Source organism: Dendrobates tinctorius, unplaced genomic scaffold (genome assembly GCF_039654945.1).
Source record: "Dendrobates tinctorius isolate UK_male_01 unplaced genomic scaffold, ASM3965494v1 ptg000115l, whole genome shotgun sequence".
Classification (NCBI taxonomy): Eukaryota; Metazoa; Chordata; class Amphibia; order Anura; family Dendrobatidae; genus Dendrobates; species Dendrobates tinctorius.
In genome coordinates this window covers 14,935,518-14,963,040 of record NW_027361783.1, presented here as the reverse complement: position 1 = coordinate 14,963,040, position 27,523 = coordinate 14,935,518, and the positions used below count along the sequence as shown (strand labels likewise).

General features: G+C 44.4%; 1 protein-coding gene across 1 annotated transcript in view; it reads left to right on the top strand.

The window, feature by feature from the left end:
• The window catches only part of DOK6 (docking protein 6), an 800,529-nt gene that overhangs the window by 580,097 nt on the left and 192,909 nt on the right, over positions 1-27,523 (top strand). Inside the window, 1 exon segment of the mRNA XM_073590016.1 lies at positions 27,287-27,425. Within this exon segment, the coding sequence (XP_073446117.1) occupies positions 27,287-27,425 (139 nt within the window).

The window sequence follows — 27,523 nt, the reverse complement described above, 5'->3', positions numbered from 1 at the left end:
GGTAGGTCATAGCGTGGTACTGCATAGGCCATGAGTTCGCAGAAAGCTGTGCTTTCCACCAACCGAAAGGGCATCATCTCAAACGAGATTAGTTTGGCAATGTGGGCGTTCAAACCCAGTGTACGCGGATGAGAGACTGAGTACTTTCTTGACCTACTCATAGTGTCTGGGAGGGTGAGCTGGACTTGAGAGCTGCATATGGTGGAAGTAGCGGTGGACAGGGCGGACTGAGAGAGGGTTGATGATGGTGATGGAGTTGTTGTTCTTTCTGATGGCCTAGAATCAGTCTTTCGTTGATATAACAGTGGGATTCCCTGACTGCTGTGGTCTTGCAACGACACCTCAACATTTGCTGCTGTGCTAACCGGTGGGCTTACAGTGGGGGAAACAATGTAGCGTTGCTGACTACCTTCGTTGTGATCAGTTGCACATGTGGCACTTGAGGTTTGGTGTTGTGTCCACGCTTGCAAGTGCATGCTGGTTAAATGTCTAAGCATGCAACTGGTATTCAAATTTTTCAGATTTTTCCCTCGGCTAAAGGTCTTTGCGCACTTCTTACAGATAACCTTGGCCTGATCATGAGGATTTTGTTCAAAAAAGTGCCACACTGCACTCTTCCTACTTTGGCAGACATTTTGCGTCCTAGCACGCTGTGATCTTTTGACCCTCTGGACAAGCTGTCCTGCAACTCTTTTGATGTTTGGAACCTGTCTTTGGAGTGCTCCGGGCCTGCCAGATAACAGCTGTTGCGATGTCGATGTCTGCTGTGGATGCTCCTCATCTGAGCTATTGGAAGCAGCACCCTCTTCCCCCAATGGATGCCAATCTGGGTCAACAACTGGGTCATCCATCACCTCCTCTTCTATGTCATGTGCACCTTTCTCTGTGTCACCGTGTATGGTGGTATAGTGTGCGGGAAGGGGCACCTGAGTCTCATCAGGGTCAAAATCTGGCTCTGTACACTGCGAGGACAATGTAGTGCTCTGAGTGAATGTACCAGCAGAATCATCAATCAGCGGCTGTGCATCAGTGCACTCCATGTCAGATTCATCTTGGCCTGGGTAATTCACCATTTCACTTGATAATCCAGGCATGGTATGTGAAAACAGCTCCATGGAGTAATCAGTAGTATGGCCTGCGTCATCCTTCAATCTTGGTTGGGGTGAAGGACACAAGGATAGGTGTGGTTCATGAACATGAGCCTCCAATGACGACTCAGTGCTTTTACTTTTTACAACTGAAGAAGAGGAGGCGATAGAGCTGGAGGCTGAGTCAGCAATGTAAGACAAAACTTTTTCCTGATGCTCTGCCTTTAAAAGCGGTTTGCCAACTCCTAGAAAACTAAGCGTTCGAGGCCTTATGTAGCCAGACGATGATGCAGGGTCAGCACCTCCTGCATTCAGTCCTATTTTGCTCTTGCCACTACCATCAGATCCACCACCAACACCATCATTACCAGCTGCCAACCCCCGCCCAATTCCACGGCCTCTTCCACCAGCCTTCCTCATTTTTGGTAGAAATGTAGACAAAATCCAACAAACTATATAGTAATGTAAAACAAGGTACAAGGTGTCTATAGGACAGGGGAGATTTAGAATTTCTGCACACACTTGTGGACAGTGGACACTTTTGGATTGTGTGAGGCCCACTGATATCTGAGCGCTATGTGACAGGCTCGATGGCACAGCTGCCTGTGACCAAAGTGACGAGAGGATAATGGAGATTTTGAATCTCTGCGCACACTTTTGGACACTGGACACTTGTGGATTGTGTGAGGCCCACTGATATCTGAGCGCTATGTGACAGGCTCGATGGCACAGCTGCCTGTGACCAAAGTGACGAGAGGATAATGGAGATTTTGAATCTCTGCGCACACTTTTGGACACTGGACACTTGTGGATTGTGTGAGGCCCACTGATATCTGAGCGCTATGTGACACGCTCGATGGCACAGCTGCCTGTGACCAAAGTGACGAGAGGATAATGGAGATTTTGAATCTCTGCGCACACTTTTGGACACTGGACACTTGTGGATTGTGTGAGGCCCACTGATATCTGAGCGCTATGTGACACGCTCGATGGCACAGCTGCCTGTGACCAAAGTGACGAGAGGATAATGGAGATTTTGAATCTCTGCGCACACTTTTGGACACTGGACACTTGTGGATTGTGTGAGGCCCACTGATATCTGAGCGCTATGTGACAGGCTCGATGGCACAGCTGCCTGTGACCAAAGTGACGAGAGGATAATGGAGATTTTGAATCTCTGCGCTCACTTTTGGACACTGGACACTTGTGGATTGTGTGAGGCCCACTGATATCTGAGCGCTATGTGACACGCTCGATGGCACAGCTGCCTGTGACCAAAGTGACGAGAGGATAATGGAGATTTTGAATCTCTGCGCACTCTTTTGGACACTGGACACTTGTGGATTGTGTGAGGCCCACTGATATCTGAGCGCTATGTGACACACTCGATGGCACAGCTGCCTGTGACCAAAGTGACGAGAGGATAATGGAGATTTTGAATCTCTGCGCACACTTTTGGACACTGGACACTTGTGGATTGTGTGAGGCCCACTGATATCTGAGCGCTATGTGACACGCTCGATGGCACAGCTGCCTGTGACCAAAGTGACTAGAGGATAATGGAGATTTTGAATCTCTGCGCACACTTTTGGACACTGGACACTTGTGGATTGTGTGAGGCCCACTGATATCTGAGCGCTATGTGACACGTTCGATGGCACAGCTGCCTGTGACCAAAGTGACGAGAGGATAATGGAGATTTTGAATCTCTGCGCACACTTTTGGACACTGGACACTTGTGTGAGGCCCACTGATATCTGAGCGCTATGTGACAGGCTCGATGGCACAGCTGCCTGTGACCAAAGTGACGAGAGGATAATGGAGATTTTGAATCTCTGCGCACACTTTTGGACACTGGACACTTGTGGATTGTGTGAGGCCCACTGATATCTGAGCGCTATGTGACACACTCGATGGCACAGCTGCCTGTGACCAAAGTGACGAGAGGATAATGGAGATTTTGAATCTCTGCGCACACTTTTGGACACTGGACACTTGTGGATTGTGTGAGGCCCACTGATATCTGAGCGCTATGTGACACGCTCGATGGCACAGCTGCCTGTGACCAAAGTGACGAGAGGATAATGGAGATTTTGAATCTCTGCGCACACTTTTGGACACTGGACACTTGTGGATTGTGTGAGGCCCACTGATATCTGAGCGCTATGTGACACGCTCGATGGCACAGCTGCCTGTGACCAAAGTGACGAGAGGATAATGGAGATTTTGAATCTCTGTGCACACTTTTGGACACTGGACACTTGTGGATTGTGTGAGGCCCACTGATATCTGAGCGCTATGTGACAGGCTCGATGGCACAGCTGCCTGTGACCAAAGTGACGAGAGGATAATGGAGATTTTGAATCTCTGCGCTCACTTTTGGACACTGGACACTTGTGGATTGTGTGAGGCCCACTGATATCTGAGCGCTATGTGACACGCTCGATGGCACAGCTGCCTGTGACCAAAGTGACGAGAGGATAATGGAGATTTTGAATCTCTGCGCACTCTTTTGGACACTGGACACTTGTGGATTGTGTGAGGCCCACTGATATCTGAGCGCTATGTGACACACTCGATGGCACAGCTGCCTGTGACCAAAGTGACGAGAGGATAATGGAGATTTTGAATCTCTGCGCACACTTTTGGACACTGGACACTTGTGGATTGTGTGAGGCCCACTGATATCTGAGCGCTATGTGACACGCTCGATGGCACAGCTGCCTGTGACCAAAGTGACGAGAGGATAATGGAGATTTTGAATCTCTGCGCACACTTTTGGACACTGGACATTTGTGGATTGTGTGAGGCCCACTGATATCTGAGCGCTATGTGACACGCTCGATGGCACAGCTGCCTGTGACCAAAGTGACGAGAGGATAATGGAGATTTTGAATCTCTGCGCACACTTTTGGACACTGGACACTTGTGGATTGTGTGAGGCCCACTGATATCTGAGCGCTATGTGACAGGCTCGATGGCACAGCTGTGACAAAAGTGACTAGAGGATAAGGGAGATTGGATTGCTTTTAAAAAAGCAGTTTGCGGAGCAGTGGGTAAACAGCAATGCCAGCATGTCAGGAAGCCTTAAAAGGCAGCCCAACAACCAACACCACTGATACACCACAATATAGCCTCCCCTTGCACTGCACACACAGTGACTTGTGTGTTGTGCAGGCCAAATCGCTAGCAGCAGAAGCAGTTTTTTTGTCTTCTTCCCTGCCTAACGCTCTCCCTACAGAATCAGCAGCAACCTCTCCCTATACTAAGATCGGCAGAAGTAAGATGGCGGTCGGCGTGCACGCCCTTTTATACCCCCTGTGACGCCCACCAAAGCAAGCCAATCACTTGCATGCCCTTCTGAAAGATGGTGGTGACCCGTGCCTAGGTCATCACGTTGCCCACAGTGTCCGTGGATCCTGATTGGCTGAAAAAGAGTGCAAAACAAACTTTTGAAACGCGACTTTGGCGCATCCTAGGGTCGGGTTTCGTTTCATGAAACCCGACTTTGCCAAAAGTCGGTGACTTTTGAATTTTTTTGACCCGTTTCGCTCAACTCTATAAATGATGTCTAACACCAAACTTGCAGGTGAACATTCAAAAATACTTGCTGAGTAACGAGCATCTCGAGCACGCTCATGCTCGAAGAGTAATGAGCAGTGACGAGCGCGCTCACTCATCACTACTGTATACATTCTAGAAGCTCATAAATAAATATATTTATAAAGCAAATGTCCCATTACTGACCCCTGTGGGACTTCCCTTTTAATTATGAGAAAAATCAGTGTAAATTTTAATAATAATAATTAACACAATTACACTTATTTTCAAATTATCTCTTTATGCTCCTTTTATGTATCTACCTTTTATGTCGAGCTGAAAAAAAGCCTTGAAAATGTTGAGGTAGAAACAACCACAACCTTACCCTTTGCAGTGTCTGCTGGCACCTCTGCATGGTTCCGCTCCTCCCACCATGCAGGGATGATGGCTTACTTAATTGACACAGCAGTGTGCTCAGATGCTGTCTCTTCCTCCTCTGTGCATGTCATGCTGTGTTCCAGCAGCAAACCTAGCATGTGCATGCACCCACTTGCCTACTTTTAAAGGGGTAGCACGCACACATGGCAAAATGCCCTTAACTGACAGCTGGGAGGCATTTTGTTAAAGTAAACACCTGCAAGGTGTCTCCCTGCCAATAGCTAGGAGGAATCTTGTATATTAGGCACACTCCCATATAGGGAGGTTCCTAAGCAACCCTTGTAGTTTAGTACTAGTGGTGTTGGTGTTTGCAACTGTTTGTTGCCAGTTCCCCATCCTAGTCTGTTAAAGTTGTTCCTGTATCCTGTGTTCCCGTTAGCCTTGTATATTTTGCACATATTCCTGTGACCACTTTGGCAGTATCATATTTCTGAAACCACATCTCTGGTACCAGTACCCAGTTCACTGGTTCTGGTGTGGACAGTCTCAGTGACCTCGGTCACCTCTCCCCTCATCAGCGAACAAAACCCCTGGAATTGGCAGCTACAGTAGCAACGCTTGCCTAGGAGTGGTACTTGTGGCTACCTGCAACCCAGTCTGTCTCCACCATCAGGAGCTCCAGCAAACTCCAGATAGCCACTTAGCTACTCCACTTCCTAGGCAGGTCTGGTCCTGTGGCACACTGTGTCCACAAACCACATGCGCCACAAGCAGGCATGACACCCTTGCTCAATTTGAAACCTACTGCCTCATAGAGGCTTATGAGATAAACTTGACAGTACCAATTCCTTACAAGCCCATGTTGGTCCTGTGCTATGAGGTTGTTTTTATAGCGCTAGTCCTTGATCTACTCCTGAAGCCTTGATCCTTAATTCCTTAGAATTCATCTACCTACTTTAGAGAATAACTTTTCAGGCCTTTAGTTTGCAGATTCACTTTTTGATCCCTTTTTGATTATTGGCACCATATAAGATATGCACCAGTACTGGGAAACAGACCCTTATATTATGGAAGCCTTTAAATTAAAAATAACGGTCTGTCAGAGTACTTGATTCCTGCAGAACCTGGGGGTGTATGCTATTCTGGCTAGGTGATTTCCCTATTTTAGTGTTGTTGAGGTGGCATGGTACTTCCTGCTGGGTTAAGCAGGTGACAAATATTGGAGAATTTATGGGATCATTTAATCTGTCATCAAATTTCTTGTCAAAAGTAGAAAATGTTTAATAGATTGACCTTTCCATCAACTTTTTGCACAATTTCACCCAGATTATTTATGAGAGGGCTAATGCTAATATTGTTGAGTCTATTTCTATTTATAAAATTGAAGAATATTTTTGGATTGTTCTTACTTTCCCTGGCAATGAGTCTCTCTGTCTCTATCTTTGCTGCTTTGTTTTGCTTTTTACACAATTTATCTTTCTATAATTATTTACTGCCTCGTAACCACCCTCTTGCTGTAGCTCTCTAAATGCTTTCTTTTTGTCATTTAGTCTGCCAGTCCAATTTATCCATAGTGATTATTTGCTATTTCTAACTTGCTTATTCCAATAGGGTTTATATTGTTAGCATGTTCTATTCAAAAAGCTTACAAAAGTTTCCCATTACTTCTGTGCACTTTTGCTTTCAAATATATTGTCCCAGTTTTACGTGGCCTATTATTTAAAAGTGGTCTGGAAGCGCCGCAGTTGTGAAAAGTAAATGTCTTTATTAGTAGGAAAACTTGTTTCTATTGCTGGAACTGCTGGTCTCTACATCTTCATTGGCCTTACATATATTATCACACGTTATGGGATTTAGGGAATATTTTATTTGTACAATCATTTCTAATCAAAGACACTGCAGGAAAGAAAAGCACAATAGGGTCTTATCCGATGGAGATTGCACTCACCTGATGTTTCCAATAAGTTCAGCATGAAACAACTCCTCACAGTTTGCCAGCTACCGTAGATCCACTGGTCAAACTAGTGATCGATTCAGGATATTCAAAATAAGGGTTTTGTGGATATCATCCACGCTGCTGTGAAGAATGAATGTCCAGGCGTATTGGAGATAAAGATGATGGTTTATTCTCAACGCATTTCAAAGTCACTAGTACTTCTTCCTCAGCAGATGCTATACATGTAAATAACACAGGATACTTAGTCGACACTATTTTGAAAAAAAGAGCTTAAAATCCATCACACTGCGACAAGGTGTACTCAAGAGGGATGGTACCTAACTCTTGTATTTTGCCTGAGTACGGGCACAGCAAGCCTCAAAATTGATGGGGCAGAGCAGGACCCACCCAGGCCTGACTGTTTAAACACCTGCCCATGGAAAGCTATACAGACAAAATGGACAGCCAAAAAAAGAGACGCCACACCCTTGTATACACATATATACAACGATGTACTATATGTACAGCTTTTAATCAAAATTGTGTTAACTAATATAAATATGTAAAGGACCTTTATGTCATACAGGATAGTAACTGGGCTGGAAAATTTCTGTTATTTATTTTGTATTTGGGGATTACATTGCTTTTTTTTTTCTTATGCATCTTTGATGTTTTTCCACTGTAATTATTATATTATGATTTTTAATTACATGCTACACTGATGCCAGTGATCTCATGCAGTGCTGTGATGTTAATAACATCAAAATTAATTTCTCTTTGCATGTACAAAAATGACAAGCAAATATTCTATATTGGGGTCATGAATACACTAAATATGTATATTATACAGTATTTTGCCAATTAAATTCAACCCTAAATGCAAAAAAGGTTGGCAGTCTGTATAAAATGTAAAGAACAGAATGCAGTGATTTGCAATTTTCTTTTAGCCATATTTTATTCACAACAGAACATAGAACACATATCAGAAATTGAAAGTTAGATATTATTACATTCTATTAAAAAAATAACTAATTAAAAATTATAACTAGCAAAACATAATTCAAAAAACAGTTGGTTCAAGGCCATATCTACCATTGCATAGCATCCTACAACAGTCTACAAACATCTGGGAAGGGAGGAGACCAAGTGCTGGAGTTATGGGTGATGAATGTTGTTGCATTCTTGTCTGATGTAGTATTGTAGCTGCTCAACAGTTCTGGGTCTTCTTAGACTGACTTTTCATTTCATCATGCCATAAGTGTTTTTTATTGGGGAAAAGGTCTGGACTAAAAACAGCTACTTCATCTCTGGAATTCTTTTTCTGTGAGTCCATGGTGGTGTGATAAATGCAGTATGTGGTTTAGAATTGTTTTACTGAAATGTGAAAAGCCTTGCCTGAAATAGATGTTTTCTGGGCAGGAACACAAGTTGTTCTAGAAGCTCAATATAATGTTCAGCATTGATATTGCCTATCAAGATATGTAAGCTGCCCAGTCATGCCATAGGATGCCATGCAACCTCAAACTAACAGACATGCAGGCTTGTAAACTGTGCTGATAGCAAGCTAGTTGGTCCCTATCATCTTAAGTCCCTAGGACACGGTGTCCGTGTTCTCCATAAAAAATTATGGTCTCTAGCTTCTTAAGTCCCCAGGACATGGTGTCCATATTCACAAAAAAGAATTTCAAATTTGAATGAGCTTTGGCCAGGAGATGATTGCAGTGTTTCTAGGTTGTGTTTATAAATGGAACCTCCTTGCATGATGGAGCTTTAACTTGCATCTGTCAATTGCACAGCAAACGGAGTTCATAGTCATCATATGGTGATTTTCACCTCCGAATCGTGCCTGCATTTAATGCAGTGCTCTCTGAGGGCATTAGAGTACAAAAATCCCATATTGACCATCGACCATCTTTCGCAGATGGACTTATACAGAATCTCTGAATCTTTTCTTGATATTATGTACTATAGATGGTGCGATACTAAAAGTCTTTGCAATTTTATGATGAGGAACATTTTTCTGAAATTGTTCCACAATGTTTAGACGCAGTTGCTCACAGATTGGTGAACCTCTTATCATCCTTGCTTTTGAGATAATCTGCCTATCTGTCATGGTGTTTGTACACGATCATGTGACTTAGTTGAAAATTGAACCTCAAATTGCCTTTAATTAGTATCACTTACTTGTCCAGCCTTTTTTTTTCAATTGTGTCCCAACTTTTTTTGTGATGTCCAGCTGCCATCAATTTTTAAATGAGTTAATTTTTAAATGGAAGAATGTCTAACTTTCAGCTTTTGATATGTGTAATACATTCTGAATAAAATATGGCTATGAGAGATTTCCAAATCATTGCCTTCTTGTTCTCTTTACATTTTACATAATGTCCCAACTTTGGGGATTTGTTTTTTTTTTTTTTGATAATGCGGTAAAGGTTGGATTTACCTTCCTGGAACCTATACAGTGGCATGTAAAAGTTTGGACACTCTTGGTTAAAATTACTGTTATTGTGAACAGTTAATCAAGTTGAAGATGAAATTATGTCTAAAAGACCTAATGTTAAAGATGACACATTTCCTTTGTATTTTAGGGGAAAAACTTATTGTCATTTTTTTACATTTTAAAAATTACAAAAAGGAAAATGGGTTAATGCAAAAGTTTGGGCACCCTTGCAGATTTGTGTACTCATACAACTTTGTCGAAGGTTTCAGACTTTAATTAACCTGTTAGGGTTATGGCTTGTTCAATATCATCATTAGAGAAGATCAGGTGATGCAATTTCCCATCTTTATAAAATCCCAGCATCCTCTAACCTTATGCCAAATAACAGCAGCCATGGCTTCTTCTTAGCAGCTGCCTAGCACTCTGAAAATGAAAATGTTGGAGACCCACAAATCAGTAGAAGACTTTTACGAGGATAGCAATGAGTTTTCAAGTTGCCCTTCCCTCAGTTTTAAATGTAATTAAAAAATGGCAGATAATGGGAACAGTGGAGGCCAAGATAAGGTTTGGAAGACCAAGCAAAGTTTCAGTGAGAGCTGCTCATAGGATTGCTAGGGAGGCAAATCAGAATCCCTGCTTGACTGCAAAATGCCTTCAGAAAGATTTAGCAGACTTTGGATTTATGGTACATTGTTCTACTGTTCAGAGACACCTGCACAAATATGACGTTCACGGTAGAGTCATCAGAAGAAAACCTCTTCTGCATCCTCACCATAAATTTCAGCATCAGAAGTATGTAAAAGAACATCTAAACATACCTGATGCATTTTGGAAAGTACTGTTGACCGATAAGGATAAAATACAACTCTTTGGCCACAATGAATAAAGGTATGTGTGGAGAAAAAAAGGGAACTGAATTTCAGGAAAAAAATATCTTGATAAGCATTAAGCATGGGAGTGTATGAATCGTGCTTCGGGGTTATGTTGTGGATTCACTGAAATTTCAACAAATTCTTGTTGCAAATAAAACAATCTAAAGTTGAAGAGAGGATGGTTTCTACAAATGAATAATGATCCTAAACAAACGTGAAAATCCACTATAGTATAGACTACCTCAAAAGTCACAAGATAAAGGTTTTACAATGGCCCTCACAGTCCCCTGATCTGAACATCATTGTAAATCTGTGGCTATACCTCAAAATAGCAGTGTATGCAAGATGACTGAGGAATCTCACAGAACTGGAAGAATTTTGCAAGGAAGAATGGTTGAAAATCCCTCAAACTAAGCTTGAAATACTCTTGCCTGGCTACAAAAAGCATTTATAAGCTGTGACACTTTCAAAAAGGCATGCTACTAGGTACTAACCATGCAGGGTGCGCAATTTTTTGCATCTGCCAATTTTCCTTTTTGTAATTTTAAAAATGTAAAAGATGAAAAAAAATTATATATATAGATATACACTCACTGGCCACTTTATTAGGTACACCATGCTAGTAACGGGTTGGACCCCCTTTTGCCTTCAGAACTGCCTCAATTCTTCGTGGCAGAGATTCAACAAGGTGCTGGAAGCATTCCTCAGAGATTTTGGACCATATTGACATGATGGCATCACACAGTTGGCGCAGATTTGTCGGCTGCACATCCCTGATGCGAATCTCCCGTTCCACCACATCCCAAAGATGCTCTATTGGATTGAGATCTGGTGACTGAGGAGGCCATTTGAGTACAGTAAACTCATTGTCATGTTCAAGAAACCAATCTGAGATGATTCGAGCTTTATGACATGGCGCATTATCCTGCTGAAAGTAGCCATCAGATGTTGGGTACATTGTGGTCATAAAGGGATGGACATGGTCAGCAACAATACTCAGGTAGGCTGTGGCGTTGCAACGATGCTCAATTGGTACCAAGGGGCCCAAAGAGTGCCCAGAAAAAATTCCCCACACCATGACACCACCACCACCAGCCTGAACCGTTGATACAAGGCAGGATGGATCCATGCTTTCATGTTGTTTACGCCAAATTCTGACCCTACCATCCGAATGTCGCAGCAGAAATCGAGACTCATCAGACCAGGCAACGTTTTTCCAATCTTCTACTGTCCAATTTCGATGAGCTTGTGCAAATTGTAGCCTCAGTTTCCTGTTCTTAGCTGAGAGGAGTGGTACCCAGTGTGGTCTTCTGCTGCTGTAGCCCATCTGCCTCAAAGTTCGACGCACTGTGCGTTCAGAGATGCTCTTCTGCCTACCTTGGTTGTAACGGGTGGCAATTTGAGTCAATGTTGCCTTTCTATCAGCTCGAACCAGTCTGCCCATTCTCCTCTGACCTCTGGCATCAACATGGCATTTCCGGCCACAGAACTGCCGCTCACTGGATTTTTTTTCTTTTTCGGACCATTCTCTGTAAACCCTAGAGATGGTTGTGCGTGAAAATCCCAGTAGATCAGCAGTTTCTGAAATACTCAGACCAGCCCTTCTGGCACCAACAATCATGCCACGTTCAAAGGCACTCAAATCACCTTTCTTCCCCATACTGATGCTCGGTTTGAACTGCAGGAGATTGTCTTGACCATGTCTACATGCCTAAATGCACTGAGTTGCCGCCATGTGATTGGCTGATTAGAAATTAAGTCTTAACACACAGTTGGACAGGTGTACCTAATAAAGTGGCCAGTGAGTGTATATACAGTTAGGTCCATATATATTTGGACAGAGACAACATTTTTCTAATTTTGGTTCTAGACATTACAACAATGAATTTTAAACAAAACAATTCAGATGCAGTTGAAGTTTAGACTTTCAGCTTTCATTTGAGGGTATCCACATTAAAATTGGTTGAAGGGTTTAGGAGTTTCAGCTCCTTAACATGTGCCACCCTGTTTTTAAAGGGACCAAAAGTAATTGGACAGATTAAATAATTGTAAATAAAATGTTCATTTCTAGTACTTAGTTGAAAACCCTTTGTTGGCAATGACAGCCTGAAGTCTTGAACTCATGGTCTTCACCAGACGCTGTGTTTCCTCCTTTTTGATGCTCTGCCAGGCCTTCACTGTGGTGGTTTTCAGTTGCTGTTTGTTTGTGGGCCTTTCTGTCTGAAGTTTAGTCTTTAACAAGTGAAATGCATGCTCAATTGGGATTGGGTTGAGATCAGGTGACTGACTTGGCCATTCAAGAATATTCCACTTCTTTGCTTTAATAAACTCCTGGGTTGCTTTGGCTTTATGTTTTGGGTCATTGTCCATCTGTAGTATGAAACGATGACCAATCAGTTTGGCTGCATTTGGCTGGATCTGAGCACACAGTATGGCTCTGAATACCTCAGAATTCATTTGTCTGCTTCTGTCCTGTGTCACATCATCAATAAACACTAGTGACTCAGGGCCACTGGCAGCCATGCATGACCAAGCCATCACACTGCCTCCGCTGTGTTTTACAGATGATGTGGTATGCTTTGGATCATGAGCTGTAATACGCCTTCGCCATACTTTTCTCTTTCTATCATTCTGGTAGAGGTTGATCTTGGTTTCATCTGTCCAAAGAATGTTCTTCCAGAACTGTGCTGGCTTTTTTAGATGTTTTTTAGCAAAGTCCAGTCTAGCCTTTTGATTCTTGATGCTTATGAGTGGCTTGCACCGTGCAGTGAACCCTCTGTATTTACTTTCATGCAGTCTTCTCTTTATGGTAGATTTGGATATTGATACGCCTACCTCCTGGAGAGTGTTTTTCACTTGGTTGGCTGTTGTGAAGGGGTTTCTCTTCACCATGGAGATTATTCTGCGATCATCCACCACTGTTGTCTTCCATGGGAACCAGGTCTTTTTGCATTGATGAGTTCACCAGTGCTTTCTTTCTTTCTCAGGATGTACCAAACTGTAGATTTTGCCACTCCTAATGTTGTAGCAATATCTCGGATAGGTTTTTTCTGTTTTTGCAGCTTAAGGATGGCTTGTTTCACCTGCATGGAGAGCTCCTTTGACCGCATGTTTTCTTCACAGCAAAACCTTCCAAATGCAAGCACCACACTTCAAATCAACTCCAGGCCTTTTATCTGCTTAATTGAGAATGACATAACCAATGGATTGCTCACACCTGTCCATGAAATAGCCTTGGAGTCAATTGTCCAATTACTTTTGGTCCCTTTAAAAACAGGGTGGCACATGTTAAGGAGTTGAAACTCCTAAACCCTTCATCAAATTTTAATGTGAAAGCTGAAAGTCTGAACTTCAACTGCATCTGAATTGTTTTGTTTAAAATTCATTGTGGTAATGTCTAGAACCAAAATTAGAAAAATGTTGTCTCTGTCCATATATATATGGACCTAACTGTATATATATTGCCTAGAATGCAAAGGAAAGGTGTCATCTTTAAGGCCTTTTAAAGATCATTTCATCTTCAACTTGCTCAACTGTTCACAGTAACAGTAATTTTGAAAAGGGGTGCTCAAACGTTTACATGCCACTGTAGACACGCATTTCTACATATCCTCAGTGCATCTGAACCAGTTTGCATTCAGCTTTAGAATTTTAAATATTTTCTATGTTTTTTAAACAAAATACTTAGAATTTACCATGGCTTAGTGTAAGTGTATACTGTATCTGTTCTGCTATCATACAGTATACAACATACATTGAAAGCTTTTTCCAATGTGTACTGTATAACATTCCCATATCCCTCCTTTGACTTGTGGGTCAAAAGTGTGTTCTTTCAGCCCCTGAAATCGGCATCTGCATACCAGTAGTTTCCATGTGTAGGAAAATGCAACAGACTTTGCTTAAGGCCGTACAAAATTATCAGCAACTTGAAAATGATCCTGCTTCATTTGTTTATATAATTAACTCACCCCTAATGTGATGGCTGGAACAGCGTCTCATGGGTGCGACATACTGTATGATGATAGATAGTATTGACTACACCGCACACAAATGCTTTTCCAGATTTGCGGCATAACATTCAAGATGTGATGGGCAGTAATAGCCACTCCCCAGCCTACCCATGTGCCGACCACAGTATGGCTATATTCATGTAGCTGGTCAAGGCTGGTGTGGAAACCCCAAATGTTGCAACATTTTTCAACTTCTTCTAAGTTGCACAAAAATATTGTGATGTATTAAAGTGTTTAACAACAGAATTCTCAAATAAACATCTTATTAATTTTGGTCCAAAGTGGTCAGCCCATATAAGCTGGCATCTTACTTATGCATAATTTCAAAAATACTAGTTTGAAAGGACAGGCATTTTTTACATAGATAAATGATTCTTTTTGTGTATTCTTTTTCATTTTGGTAGAGTACATTAGCCAAGCACAAATTGATTTGATACCAAATTAAATTCATCACGCATTTTAGTAAATTTGCTGGACCTGATGAATTCAAACAATTGGTAATTGATTCAGGCAAATTACCAAAATACTCACCGCTATTTTACACAATGCAGAAGATTGCATCAGCCAGAGAAGGCTTATATAACTTTGGGCTTCTCAATAAAGACTTGCAGCTATCACCACACACAGCGCAGCCATCACATAGCAAAACACATCACATAATATAGCACAGCCTATCATAGCTTATATAAAAGCTAAAGCAGGAAATGCAGCACAGCAATCATTTTAGGGTGAATCTGTTTACTGAAAGGATGTCACAAACCACAGCTTTGAGTAAACTGTACAGCTAGTGTGTGTGACAAAATGCCAGTTAAGATTGGTTAACATCTGTTCACCCATAGCCATATGTAGAGGTCATTTTGACATTACTTAGGTTGTAATTGTATTAAAGAGATAGAAAGATTGTCTGCAGTCCTAGAAGACTGCAGAATATTTTATTTCTTTCTTCAAGGCAATTGAAGTACCGTATTTTCTGGCGTATAAGACGACCCCACCAACTTTTCCAGTTAAAATATAAAATCTTCTTAAAAGATGGGGTTCTTCTTATACATCGTGTGTCATCTTATATGCCTGGTGTGGAGCAATCTGCATATGGTGGGGGAGTGGTCCCGATGACGAAGAGAGGGGTATGTCACAGGGAAGGTGTAAGTGGAGTTATCATCCCTCTTTTACCTCATTGGTCTACCGAGATCTCAGGACGAGATCTGAATCTGAGCATGCGCGGGCTCCAGCGGCCATTTTCCCAGAGGCCACCGCATCGCAGCAATGGAGCTGCCAGGGCCCTCTGGCTTTGTGGAAATGCCGGAGGAGCCCCAACGCTGGACAAAGAGCCGATCCCAGCAGAGAGCCCCTACTCTGCACAAAGAGGAGCCGCCGCCGTCCCCAGCATAGAGACCCGCAGATAGCACCGCTGCCACCAATAAGGTAAAAGGGATGATAACTCCCCTTACATCTTCCCTGTGAGACGCCCCCTCTCTTCATCATCGGGACCACTCCCCCACCATATGCAGATTGGTCTGCACTCGGCGTTTAAGATGATTCCTGGTGTATAAGACGACCCCCGACTTTTTACGTTTTCATGAGTTAAAAGGTCGTCTTATACACCGGAAAATATGGTGCTTGCAATTTGCAGCAAATGTAATCACCTCAAATCAAATTTTTGTCAAAATTTTTCAGAGTTGGCAAATTAAAATTTCAAAATATTTGATCATTTCTACTACACATGACTTATTGGATAGTCTAAAATTAAGTTAAAGAATTCATCTGTGTGGACATTGAAAGACCATATGTTAGGCTACTTTCACACTTGCGTTTTTTTTGCTGTGCGCTTTTTGCACACACAAACGCATGAAAAAAACGCATCATGCGTTTGTGTGCATTTTTTGCGGTGTTTGGTGCGTTTTTTGCGCATACGTGCGCATTGCAATGCGCACGTATGCGCACCCATATACTTTAATGGGTGTTCTGCTGTAAAAAAACACATTTTTTCCACAAACATGATCTTTTAGTCCCCAATTTTTTTATTTTCCCAAGGGTAACAGGAGAAATTGGACCCCAAAAATTGTTGTCCAATTTGTCCTGAGTACACTGATACCCCATATGTGGGAGAAAGTCGGACGCACAAAAAATGCAACAGGATGCATTTTGTGCGCCCGAGCGCACACTACCAAAAAACACATGCACATACAAACGCGTACAAACGCATGTGTATGCGCACCTATGCGCACCCATGTAAAAGATATGGGAAAAACGCATGCGTTTTTTGCGTTAAAAACAGCACAAAAAGACGCAAGTGTGAAACCAGCCTAATATACATTTTTTCACTGCACTTGGCTGTTTAGGCCCTCCCACCGGCAGAGACATTGCCCATGAGTATGCCCCTCCACCTACTCAAGGAACCTGCACTTTCATCTGCACCGTCCTCTTTGTCACCGTGTAAGGTGGTATAGTATGCGGGAAGGGGAACCTGAGTTTCCTCTGGGTCAGATTCTGGCAGTGTAGAGTGCGAGGGGAATGTAGTGGTCTGTGTCAATGTACCAGCAGCATCATCCAGCAGTGGCTGGGCCTCAGTGCACTTGTGGCGTCCCCAAGAGTACGGTCGCCACTGTGGCATTGCCTTCCTCCTAGGGAGTGTGTTGTCAAGCTTGGGAGCAACGAAGGATCTCTCTAGCAGTGAAACCAACACACAACACATTTCCCACTCCAGGCCAGCAGGGAGACCTCTGAACCTGACTGCTGAGGAGCTGCTCTCTGTGGTCGGGAGGAGGTAAGTTAGGGCACTCTGTGCATGGAAGGGGAAGTGTGTGGACGTGAGAAGGGGAGCTGGAGGATGAGCAGAGTTAAGGCTCACTCCTAGCTGGAGCGCATGGTCTGGATTCCGGTCTCCGAGTTTGTAGGGACACTGATGTTCCTGCAGCAGAAACCGGGGGAAGTAGCAGCTATAAATGCTCTGTACCCAACTAAGGCTCGGAGGCCCCAGCATCGACGTGTGCGAGGCAGAAGGAAAAGGCAACAGCTGTCTGCCATACAAGTAAAGTCTGAGGAACATCTGTTAGACAGGAGGCGTTTCAGTGAACCACGGTCCTGTGAGTGCTTCCCCCACAAGCGCTAGAAAGGAGACGTTCAGGAAGGTACATGTTGGCAGAGTGTTGGAAGGGAGCTTTCCATTCTGGTCCCGGAGGTTGGCAGAGGTCCTGACCCGGAGGACACAGCACGGAGGCAGGCATCTGTGTAACCTGCAGACTGTGAGTAAAGCTTTGGAACTGCACACTCTGGTGTCCTACAGTTATTCCAGCACCGCTACATCTGGGTACCAGCACCTACACCACCTGTGCCTTTCCCCCATCACTACATCTACACTTCCCTGGGACTCCAGCTCCACCTGTGGGGAGCTTCACCATCTTTGCTGCACAACACCATGAGTCCCAGAGGCTCTGCATGCAGCGTTGGCCTAACATCTATGTTTCCGAACACCACAGGTGGCGTCAAACTATCTATATAAACTCTTTACCATTATACCACGCCATTTACATGGGCGCCCAGGGCCACCGTCCGGGTCACCGCTGCTGTGACACATCCCACTGACACCGGCCCGGTACCGAGTACCCCACAGCCCTGGGAGGGCGACCCATATGCCGACTGCTGATCGGGCGGCGTTATTCCCACGAACCTCCAAACAGCGTCCCTGAAGGCAAAGTTTTTGGTTTCCGGGGGCAGTATGATTGCAAAGCTGAACCTTAAAGGAATGTCCAAAAGGGCACCACCAGGAGTGGAGCCTGTGGCTTAATTGGACTGCACCCAGGAAACCACTACCATACAAGCTACAGAAAAGATGGACAGATTGCAAGCTTTGTCGATTCTGTGTGTAGTGTGGTATGTCCGTTTGTAGTTGTGCTAGCGATTTCTCAGCTTTATTCCGTTAACGACCGAGACTCCGGCATGGCCCCGCGGTACGCGTCAAGCTTACTAGAGGGATACGCGAGGCTGTGGCACATGAGATCGAGCAATAACAGGTCTAGCATTCCAGTACATGTCCGGGGCTGCATGCATGCTACACTGAAAGGACCAGCTTTTGTTGCTTACAGGTGCAGATAACTAATCCGTTAGTGATGGGGATCTGGGATTCAGATTATTCCCCGCGAACGATGATTTCCCTGTAAGTTCAGGTCAACCGCAATTCCGGAGTTAGGCCTAACCGTCATTCCTGAAAAAATTATGTGTCCAAACCACAGGTGCTGTAGCTTGCTTAACAGCTCGGCAGCCGTTCTCAGGCCCAGTATGGATTCAACAACATTGTAGAAAGTTGATAAAGGGTACAGTTTCACCGGATAACACGTATATATGTAGCCTAGATTACACATTAAAAATATATGTCTATAGATCAGGAGGCAGACTCAGATGTTCTCAGGCCCAGTATGGATTTGACCAGATTGTACAAAGTTGAGAAAGGGTACTTTACCACTGGATAGCAGGTATATATAGCATAGTTTAAACATGTAAAATCTCCGTGTTCTCAGTATGGATTACACGGCAATCTAAAAAGTGGAAAAAAGGAAATGCATTTGAGGCGTACACAACTATATACTTTTGGTGTTATTTTTAAATCTTCATATATATTTCTGTCTCAGTAATACAGTCCAGCCTCTCCGCAATAGGAAATGAGATGCATACAATTAGTGACATAAAGGATATTGATTGCAGAAATCTAGGAATTATTTTTAATGGGAAAAACTTCCGTCACAATTCTCATAGGCGATGCTGACCCTCAATTAATTTGTGTGTTGAGACAGTGAAAACATTTTTTTGTGAATAAAGTCTTGCTGTATCGCACTTCCGTGGATTCCATCACTGTTACTCATCTCAATCCAATTTTTATCACAGGGAGCGATGTAAACATGGTGCTCACTGGCTATCATGATCTGTCACGTAACTTTGGAGTGCAAAATACAGAAGCCATAGGCCGTAGACGATTCTATTTGATTGGCATGAGAGGGCACATTTTGAAATGTGCACCGGAATGTCACACGTTTGTGAGTAGGAAAACTGTGAAAGCTGATGATAAACCACCACTGCATGTAATTGTGAGTCGACGTCCATAAGAAATGGAAGCCACTGATCATCTGGAGCTAGAGCCCGGCCAGCAGGACAGGGCATAGCTACATCTTAACCATCATCTTTCAGTTCAATCAATTTGTAGTGGCAGTCCCAGTGAAGGATTTGACAGCCCAGACTACACAGCGGAGGAGCAGGGAGAGGTAAACATTGCAAATGCTGGGGCCCTGCCCAAGCAAGGGGGGCACACTCGTGGGCGTCGGTACTGGCACTGGGCCCCTCATAGTACGGCGGTGTGTCTGACGGTGGGTGTGCACCACCACTGTCAGAGACACTTGATTGCACTATGAGGGAACCTATGCCAGTGCTCGCGCCCAAGAGTCGGCCTACCCACCTGTCCAGGGCAACGGCACTCGCACAGTTTTGTGCGCTAGGTGGTGACCCCGGCCATGGGGAGGGGGCCGCCCACTTAGGGAGATTTACAAAGTGGCATATGTAGATGTGGGTCATTCAGCTGCTGCAAAAGGCGAAATAGGTCAAGTTCACGGAATAGGAGGAGGACCAAAGCAAGCCATTTTTCTGGCAACCTTTGTGTCATCAAGGGAAGGTGGGACAAAATCCTTGAAAACCCATGCATGGTTCATTTTAATGAAGGTTAGATCATCCACATTTTGGGTTGACAGACGAGTCCTTTTTTCTGTCAGGATTGATCCAGCTGCACTGAAGACTTTTTCCTATAGCACACTTGCAGCTGGGCAAGCGAGATCCTGTAAGGCATATTGTGCCAATTCAGGCCAGGTGTCCAGTTTAGCGGCCCAATAGTCAAAGGGGAATGACCTGTGTGCGAGAACATCGATATGGGAGGAAAAGTAGTTGTTAACCATAGTTGACAACTGCTGTCTCCTGTCACTTTCCATCGATGCAGTATTACCAGTTGTGTGAGCGGTCCGTGAAAAATCAGTCCACAACATTGTCATGAAACCCCTGTCTCCAACGCCACTTCTGCTGTGTGCACCATGAACACCTCTGCCAAGCTGCCCCCGTCCCATACGGCTCGTGTGAGAACCATCACCGCTGCTGTGTGCTGGGAATGCCTCAACTAACCGGTTAACCAGAGTTGCTTGTTTAGTAGCCAATATTAGGTCAAGGTTCTCCTGTGGCATGATGTTTTGTAATTTGCCTTTATAGCGTGGATCCAGGATGCTGGCCAACCAGTAGTCATCATCGTTCATCATTTTGGCAATGCGTGGGTCCCATTTTAGGATCTGCAAGGCATAATCTGACATGTGGGCCAATGTTCCCGGGGTCAATGATGCACTGCGAGTTCTGGGTGGAGGAGCACTTTCTGGCAAATCCACATCCCTCCAGTCACGCACAAACCCTGTACCAGACCTTGCCATGCCAACATTTTCACTTTCCCCATGAGATGCATCCTCCTCCCCTATGTAATCATCCCCATCATCATCCTCCTCCTCCTCTTCTTCCTCCACCTCGTCAAGGAGAGGTCCCTGAGCAGACAATGGCTGAATGTCATCAAGGATTCCCTCCTCCTCTTCCTCCTCATCAACATTGGCTGCAGACGCCTGCTCCTTAAGGTGCGTCAAAGTTTGCATGAGCAGACGCATAAGTGGGATTCTCATGCTTAGGATGGCGTCGTCTGCGCTTACCAGCTGTGTGCATTCCTCGAAACACTGAAGGACTTTACAGAGGTCTTTCAGCTTCGACCACTGCACACCTGTCAACTCCATGTCTGCTCTCAAAGTGCCTGGCCGTGTATCCTGCCTCTGCTCGCACAGCCGCTCAACCATGTGCAGGGTGGAGTTCCACCTTGTTGCAATGTCGATAATGAGGCGGTGGTTGGGAAGGTGGAGCAATCGCTGCAGCTTCTGCATACGAATGGAGTGTACAGGCGACCCGCGGATGTGCGCGCACAGTCTTCGCACCTTCTGGAGCAGGGCTGTTAACTCCGGATAATTTTTGAGGAAGCACTGCACCACCAGGTTCAAGGTGTGAGCCAAGCAAGGTATGTGGCTGAGTTTTGAAAGGGCTATAGCTGCCACAAAATTACGGCCGTTATCACTAACTACCTTGCCTGCCTCAAGATGTACACTGCCCAGCCATGACTCAGTTTGTCGCTTCAAGTACTCGGCCAGCACCTCGGCGGTGTGTCTGTCGCCCAAACACATCATCTGCAACACAGCCTGCTGACGCTTTCCACTAGCTGCTCGATAGGGGGACACCTTGTGTGCAACAGTGGCAGCTGCAGATGGAGTGCTCGTATGACTGCGCTCTGTGGACGAGCTTTCGCTTCTGGAGGAGGAGAAGGGTCGAACGCCTACAGCCAACTGTTTCCTATACCATGGGCTAGGCAGCACTGTCCCACCACTGCTGTCCCCTGTGGACCCTGCATCCACCACATTAACCCAGTGCGCAGAGATGGACACGTAACGGCCCTGGCCATGCCGACTGGACCATGCATCAGTTGTGAGGTGCACCTTTCCACTCACTGACTGCTTGAGTGCATGGACAATGCGGTCTTTCACATGATGGTGGAGCAACTAACGAAAAGCAGTGAAAAAGTCCTCATATCACAAGGTAAAGTGCAAAGTAGGTTTTTATTGAAAGGTGAAACAAACAGAACATGGCTAAAAAGTGACATTGGTAGGAAAAGAAAGGCCGGGTGACCATGGCAGCTCCAAATAAATAGTCATGAGAAATACATGAACATTGTGAAGTGTCTAACTGTCTAAACATAAATAATGTTTGCCCATGGTCGTGACCATAACTACAGGGAAAAAATTCCTACATGAATGATGACAGGCAAAAACATACAATATGGTAATAAAGGAGGCACTTACACAAGAAGGAGCAGAAAGGGAGACCACAGCCGTACCCCAACGCGCGGCGTTTCGGCGATAATGCCTTCCTCAGGGGGCCCCCTGAGGAAGGCATTATCGCCGAAACGCCGCGCGTTGGGGTACGGCTGTGGTCTCCCTTTCTGCTCCTTCTTGTGTAAGTGCCTCCTTTATTACCATATTGTATGTTTTTGCCTGTCATCATTCATGTAGGAATTTTTTCCCTGTAGTTATGGTCACGACCATGGGCAAACATTATTTATGTTTAGACAGTTAGACACTTCACAATGTTCATGTATTTCTCATGACTATTTATTTGGAGCTGCCATGGTCACCCGGCCTTTCTTTTCCTACCAATGTCACTTTTTAGCCATGTTCTGTTTGTTTCACCTTTCAATAAAAACCTACTTTGCACTTTACCTTGTGATATGAGGACTTTTTCACTGCTTTTCGTTAGTTGCTATGGTTATATGCAGTGTGTTCTGCACTATCCATTCATGTGCTGGAATCTTGGTTGTGATTACCAACACATCTAAATCACTATGATTTTGATAACCCACTCCAGCACATTTTGCTGTCTTTCATTCTTACATGATGGTGGAGGGCTGGGATGGCTTTGCGAGAGAAGAAGTGGCGACTGGGTAGGTCATAGCGTGGTATGCATAGGCCATGAGTTCGCGGAAAGCTGCGCTTTCCACCAACCGATAGGGCATCATCTCTAACGAGATTAGTTTGGCAATGTTGGTGTTCAAGCCCAGTGTACGCGAATGAGAGACTGAGTACTTTCTTGACCTACTCATAGTGTCTGGGAGGGTGAGCTGGACTTGAGAGCTGCATATGGTGGAAGTAGCGGTGGACAGGGCGGACTGAAAGAGGGTTCATGATGGTGATGGAGTTGGTGTTCTTTCTGATGGCCTAGATTCAGTCTTTCGTTGATATAACAGTGGGATTCCCTGACTGCTGTGGCCTTGCAACGACACCTCAACATTTGCTGCTGTGCTAACCGGTGGGCTTACAGTGGGGGAAACAATGTAGCGTTGCTGACTACCTTCTTTGTGATCAGTTGCACATGTGGTACTTGAGGTTTGGTGTTGTGTCCATGCTTGCAAGTGCATGCTGGTTAAATGTCTAAGCATGCAACTGGTATTCAAATTTTTCAGATTTTTCCCTCGGCTAAAGGTCTTTGCGCACTTCTTACAGATAACCTTGGCCTGATCATGAGGATTTTGTTCAAAAAAGTGCCACACTGCACTCTTCCTACTTTGGCAGACATTTTGCGGCCTAGCACGCTGTGATATTTTGACCCTCTGGACAAGCTGTCCAGCAACTCTTTTGATTTTTGGAACCTGTCTTTGGAGTGCTCCGGGCCTGCCAGATAACAGCTGTTGCGATGTCGATGTCTGCTGTGGATGCTCCTCCTCCTCCTCATCTGAGCTATTGGAAGCAGCACCCTCTTCCCCCAATGTATGCCAATCTGGGTCAACAACTGGGTCATCCATCACCTCCTCTTCAATGTCATGTGCACCTTCCTCTGTGTCACCGTGTATGGTGGTATAGTGTGCGGGAAGGGGTACCTGAGTCTCATCAGGGTCAGAATCTGGCTCTGTACACTGCGAGGACAATGTAGTGCTCTGAGTGAATGTACCAGCAGAATCATCTATCAGTGGCTGTGCATCAGTGCACTCCATGTCTGATTCATCTTGGCCTGGGTAATTCACCATTTCACTTGATAATCCAGGCATGGTATGTGAAAAAGGCTCCATGGAGTAATCATTAGTATGGCCTGCGTCATCCTTCAATCTTGGTTGGGGTGAAGGACACAAAGAAAGGTGTGGTTCATGAACATGAGCCTCCAATGACGACTCAGTGCTTTTATTTTTTACAACTTCAGAAGAGGAGGCGATAGAGCTGGAGGCTGAGTCAGCAATGTAAGACAAAACTTTGTCCTGCAGCTCTGGCTTTAAAAGCGGTTTGCCAACTCCTAGAAAACTAAGCCTTCGAGGCCTTGTGGAGCCAGACGATGACGCATGCTCAACACCTCCTGCATTCGGTCCTATTTTGCTTTTGCCACTACCATCAGATCCACCACCAACACCATCATTACCAGCTGCCAACCCCCGCCCAATTCCACGGCCTCTTCCACCAGCCTTCCTCATTTTTGGTAGAAATGTAGACAAAATCCAACAAACTATATAGTAATGTAAAACAAGGTACAAGGTGTCTATAGGACAGGGGAGATTTTGAATTTCTGCACACACTTGTGGACACTGGACACTTTTGGATTGTGTGAGGCCCACTGAATATCACAGCGCTATGTCACAGGCGCGATGTCGCAGGTGTGAAAAATGTCACTAGAGGATAACGGAGATTTTGAATTTCTGCACACACTTGTGGACACTGGACACTTTTGGATTGTGTGAGGCCCACTGAATATCACAGCGCTATGTCACAGGCTCGATGTCGCAGGTGTGAAAAATGTCACTAGAGGATAACAGAGATTTTGAATTTCTGCACACACTTGTGGACACTGGACACTTTTGGATTGTGTGAGGCCCACTGAATATCACAGCTCTATGTCACAGGCTCGATGTCGCAGGTGTGAAAAATGTTACTAGAGGATAACAGAGATTTTGAATTTCTGCACACACTTGTGGACACTGGACACTTTTGGATTGTGTGAGGCCCTCTGAATATCACAGCACTATGTCACAGGCTGGATGTTGCAGGTGTGAAAAATGTCACTAGAGGATAACAGAGATTTTGAATTTCTGCACACACTTGTGGACACTGGACACTTTTGGATTGTGTGAGGCCCACTGAATATCACAGCACTATGTCACAGGCTCGATGTCGCAGGTGTGAAAAATGTCACGAGAGGATAACAGAGATTTTGAATTTCTGCACACACTTGTGGACACTGGACACTTTTGGATTGTGTGAGGCCCACTGAATATCACAGCGCTATGTCACAGACTTGATGTCGCAGGTGTGAAAAATGTCACTAGAGGATAACGGAGATTTTGAATTTCTGCACACACTTGTGGACACTGGACACTTTTGGATTGTGTGAGGCCCACTGAATATCACAGCGCTATGTCACAGACTTGATGTCGCAGGTGTGAAAAATGTCACTAGAGGATAACGGAGATTTTGAATTTCTGCACACACTTGTGGACACTGGACACTTTTGGATTGTGTGAGGCCCACTGAATATCACAGCGCTATGTCACAGGCTCGATGTCGCAGGTGTGAAAAATGTCACTAGAGGATAACAGAGATTTTGAATTTCTGCCCACACTTGTGGACACTGGACACTTTTGGATTGTGTGAGGCCCACTGAATAGCACAGCACTATGTCACAGGCTCGATGTCGCAGGTGTGAAAAATGTCACTAGAGGATAACAGAGATTTTGAATTTCTGCACACACTTGTGGACACTGGACACTTTTGGATTGTGTGAGGCCCACTGAATATCACAGCGCTATGTCACAGGCTCGATGTCGCAGGTGTGAAAAATGTCACTAGAGGATAACAGAGATTTTGAATTTCTGCACACACTTGTGGACACTGGACACTTTTGGATTGTGTGAGGCCCACTGAATATCACAGCGCTATGTCACAGGCTCGATGTCGCAGGTGTGAAAAATGTCACTAGAGGATAACAGAGATTTTGAATTTCTGCACACACTTGTGGACACTGGACACTTTTGGATTGTGTGAGGCCCACTGAAAATCACAGCGCTATGTCACAGGCAGAAATTGGCTAGTGTATGACAAACTACAAGGTGTATATAAAATTGGGCAGAATAGGAATCTCCCTAGAGTGTAGGTCTGTAAGAACGGAACAAGTCCTCGACTCATCCTTACAGAGCGACACACAGATAGCTTCATTGTGGCCGTGATAACATCCGTTACACGGTACTGAGAGAGGAGCGTGCACGTACACGGCTGTCCGGTGTACGTAAAATTGTCAAGCTCCGTGTTTTTTAAGTATACGGACTGACACACGCTGTCTCTCTATAGTTTTGAATGTGATCAAACAGCAAATATATTTAACTGTTTGAAAACTAGACAAAACTAGGAGGTGCAGGTCTGTAAGAACGGAACATGTCCTCGACACACAGATAGCTTCTCTGTGGCCGTGATAACAGCCGTTACACGGTACTGTGTGAGGAGTGTGCACCGCTGTATGGTGTGAAAAAATGCACACTCAGTACCTCACCAGGACAAAAAAAAAATTTGGGATTGCTTTTAAAAAAGCAGTTTGCAGAGCAGTGGGTAATCAGCAATGCAGCCGTCAGGAAGCCTTAGAAGGCAGCCTAACAACCAACACCGCTGATCCAGCAAAATATAGCCTCCACTTGCACTGCACACACAGTGACTGGTGTGTTGTACAGGCAAAATCGCTAGCAGCAGAAGCAGTTTTTGGTGTCTTCTACCCTGCCTAATGCTCTCCCTACAAAATCATCAGCAGCAGCAGCTCTCCCTATTCTGAGATCAGCATGAGTAACATGGCGGTCGGTGTGCATGCCCTTTTATACCCCCTGTGACGCCCACCAAAGCAAGCCAATCACTTGCATGCCCTTCTGAAAGATGGTGGTGACCCCTGCCTATGTCATCACGTTGCCCACAGTGTCCGTGGATCCAGATTGGCTGAAAAAGAGCGCAAAACAAACTTTTGAAACGCGACTTTGGCGCTTAAGTCACCGACCTCGTGGCCGACCTCATCCTAGGGTCGGGTTTCGTTTCATGAAACCCGAGTTTGCCAAAAGTCGACGACTTTTGAAATTTTTCGACCCGTTTCGCTCAACTCTACCAGTGATGTTACAGCGATATTGCTAGCGATAACGCTTTGTGTAATGGGGGCTTAAGAGACGGCTCCTAATTACAATTTCAGATAAGCATCTGGACAAGTGTTAATAATCCTGTACAGTATGTATTAAAATGATCATGAACCAAGGAAATAATAACAAATGACTTTGTCTAGATCATGACTTAAAAACGTAAATCAATGATATATTATTAATGATACATGGTTATTTTAATTGTATGTTCAGAAAGTCTGTTGTAATTTTCTGAATTACAATTGGATAATGTCTTTTTTTCTCTTCTTTGCAGAATGTGTGACACAGGTGAAGGGCTATTTACATTTCAAACAAGAGAAGGAGAGATGATCTATCAGAAAGTCCATTCTGCAACACTGGCGATAGCTGAGCAACATGAAAGGCTTATGCTAGAACTTGAGAAAAAGGCAAGAGTAAGTGTATTACAATACTATACTACTGTACAATTAATACTAAAATAATTTGGGATTTTTAATGTAAAACTTTTAATTGAATTCTCGTTTTTAGAGCT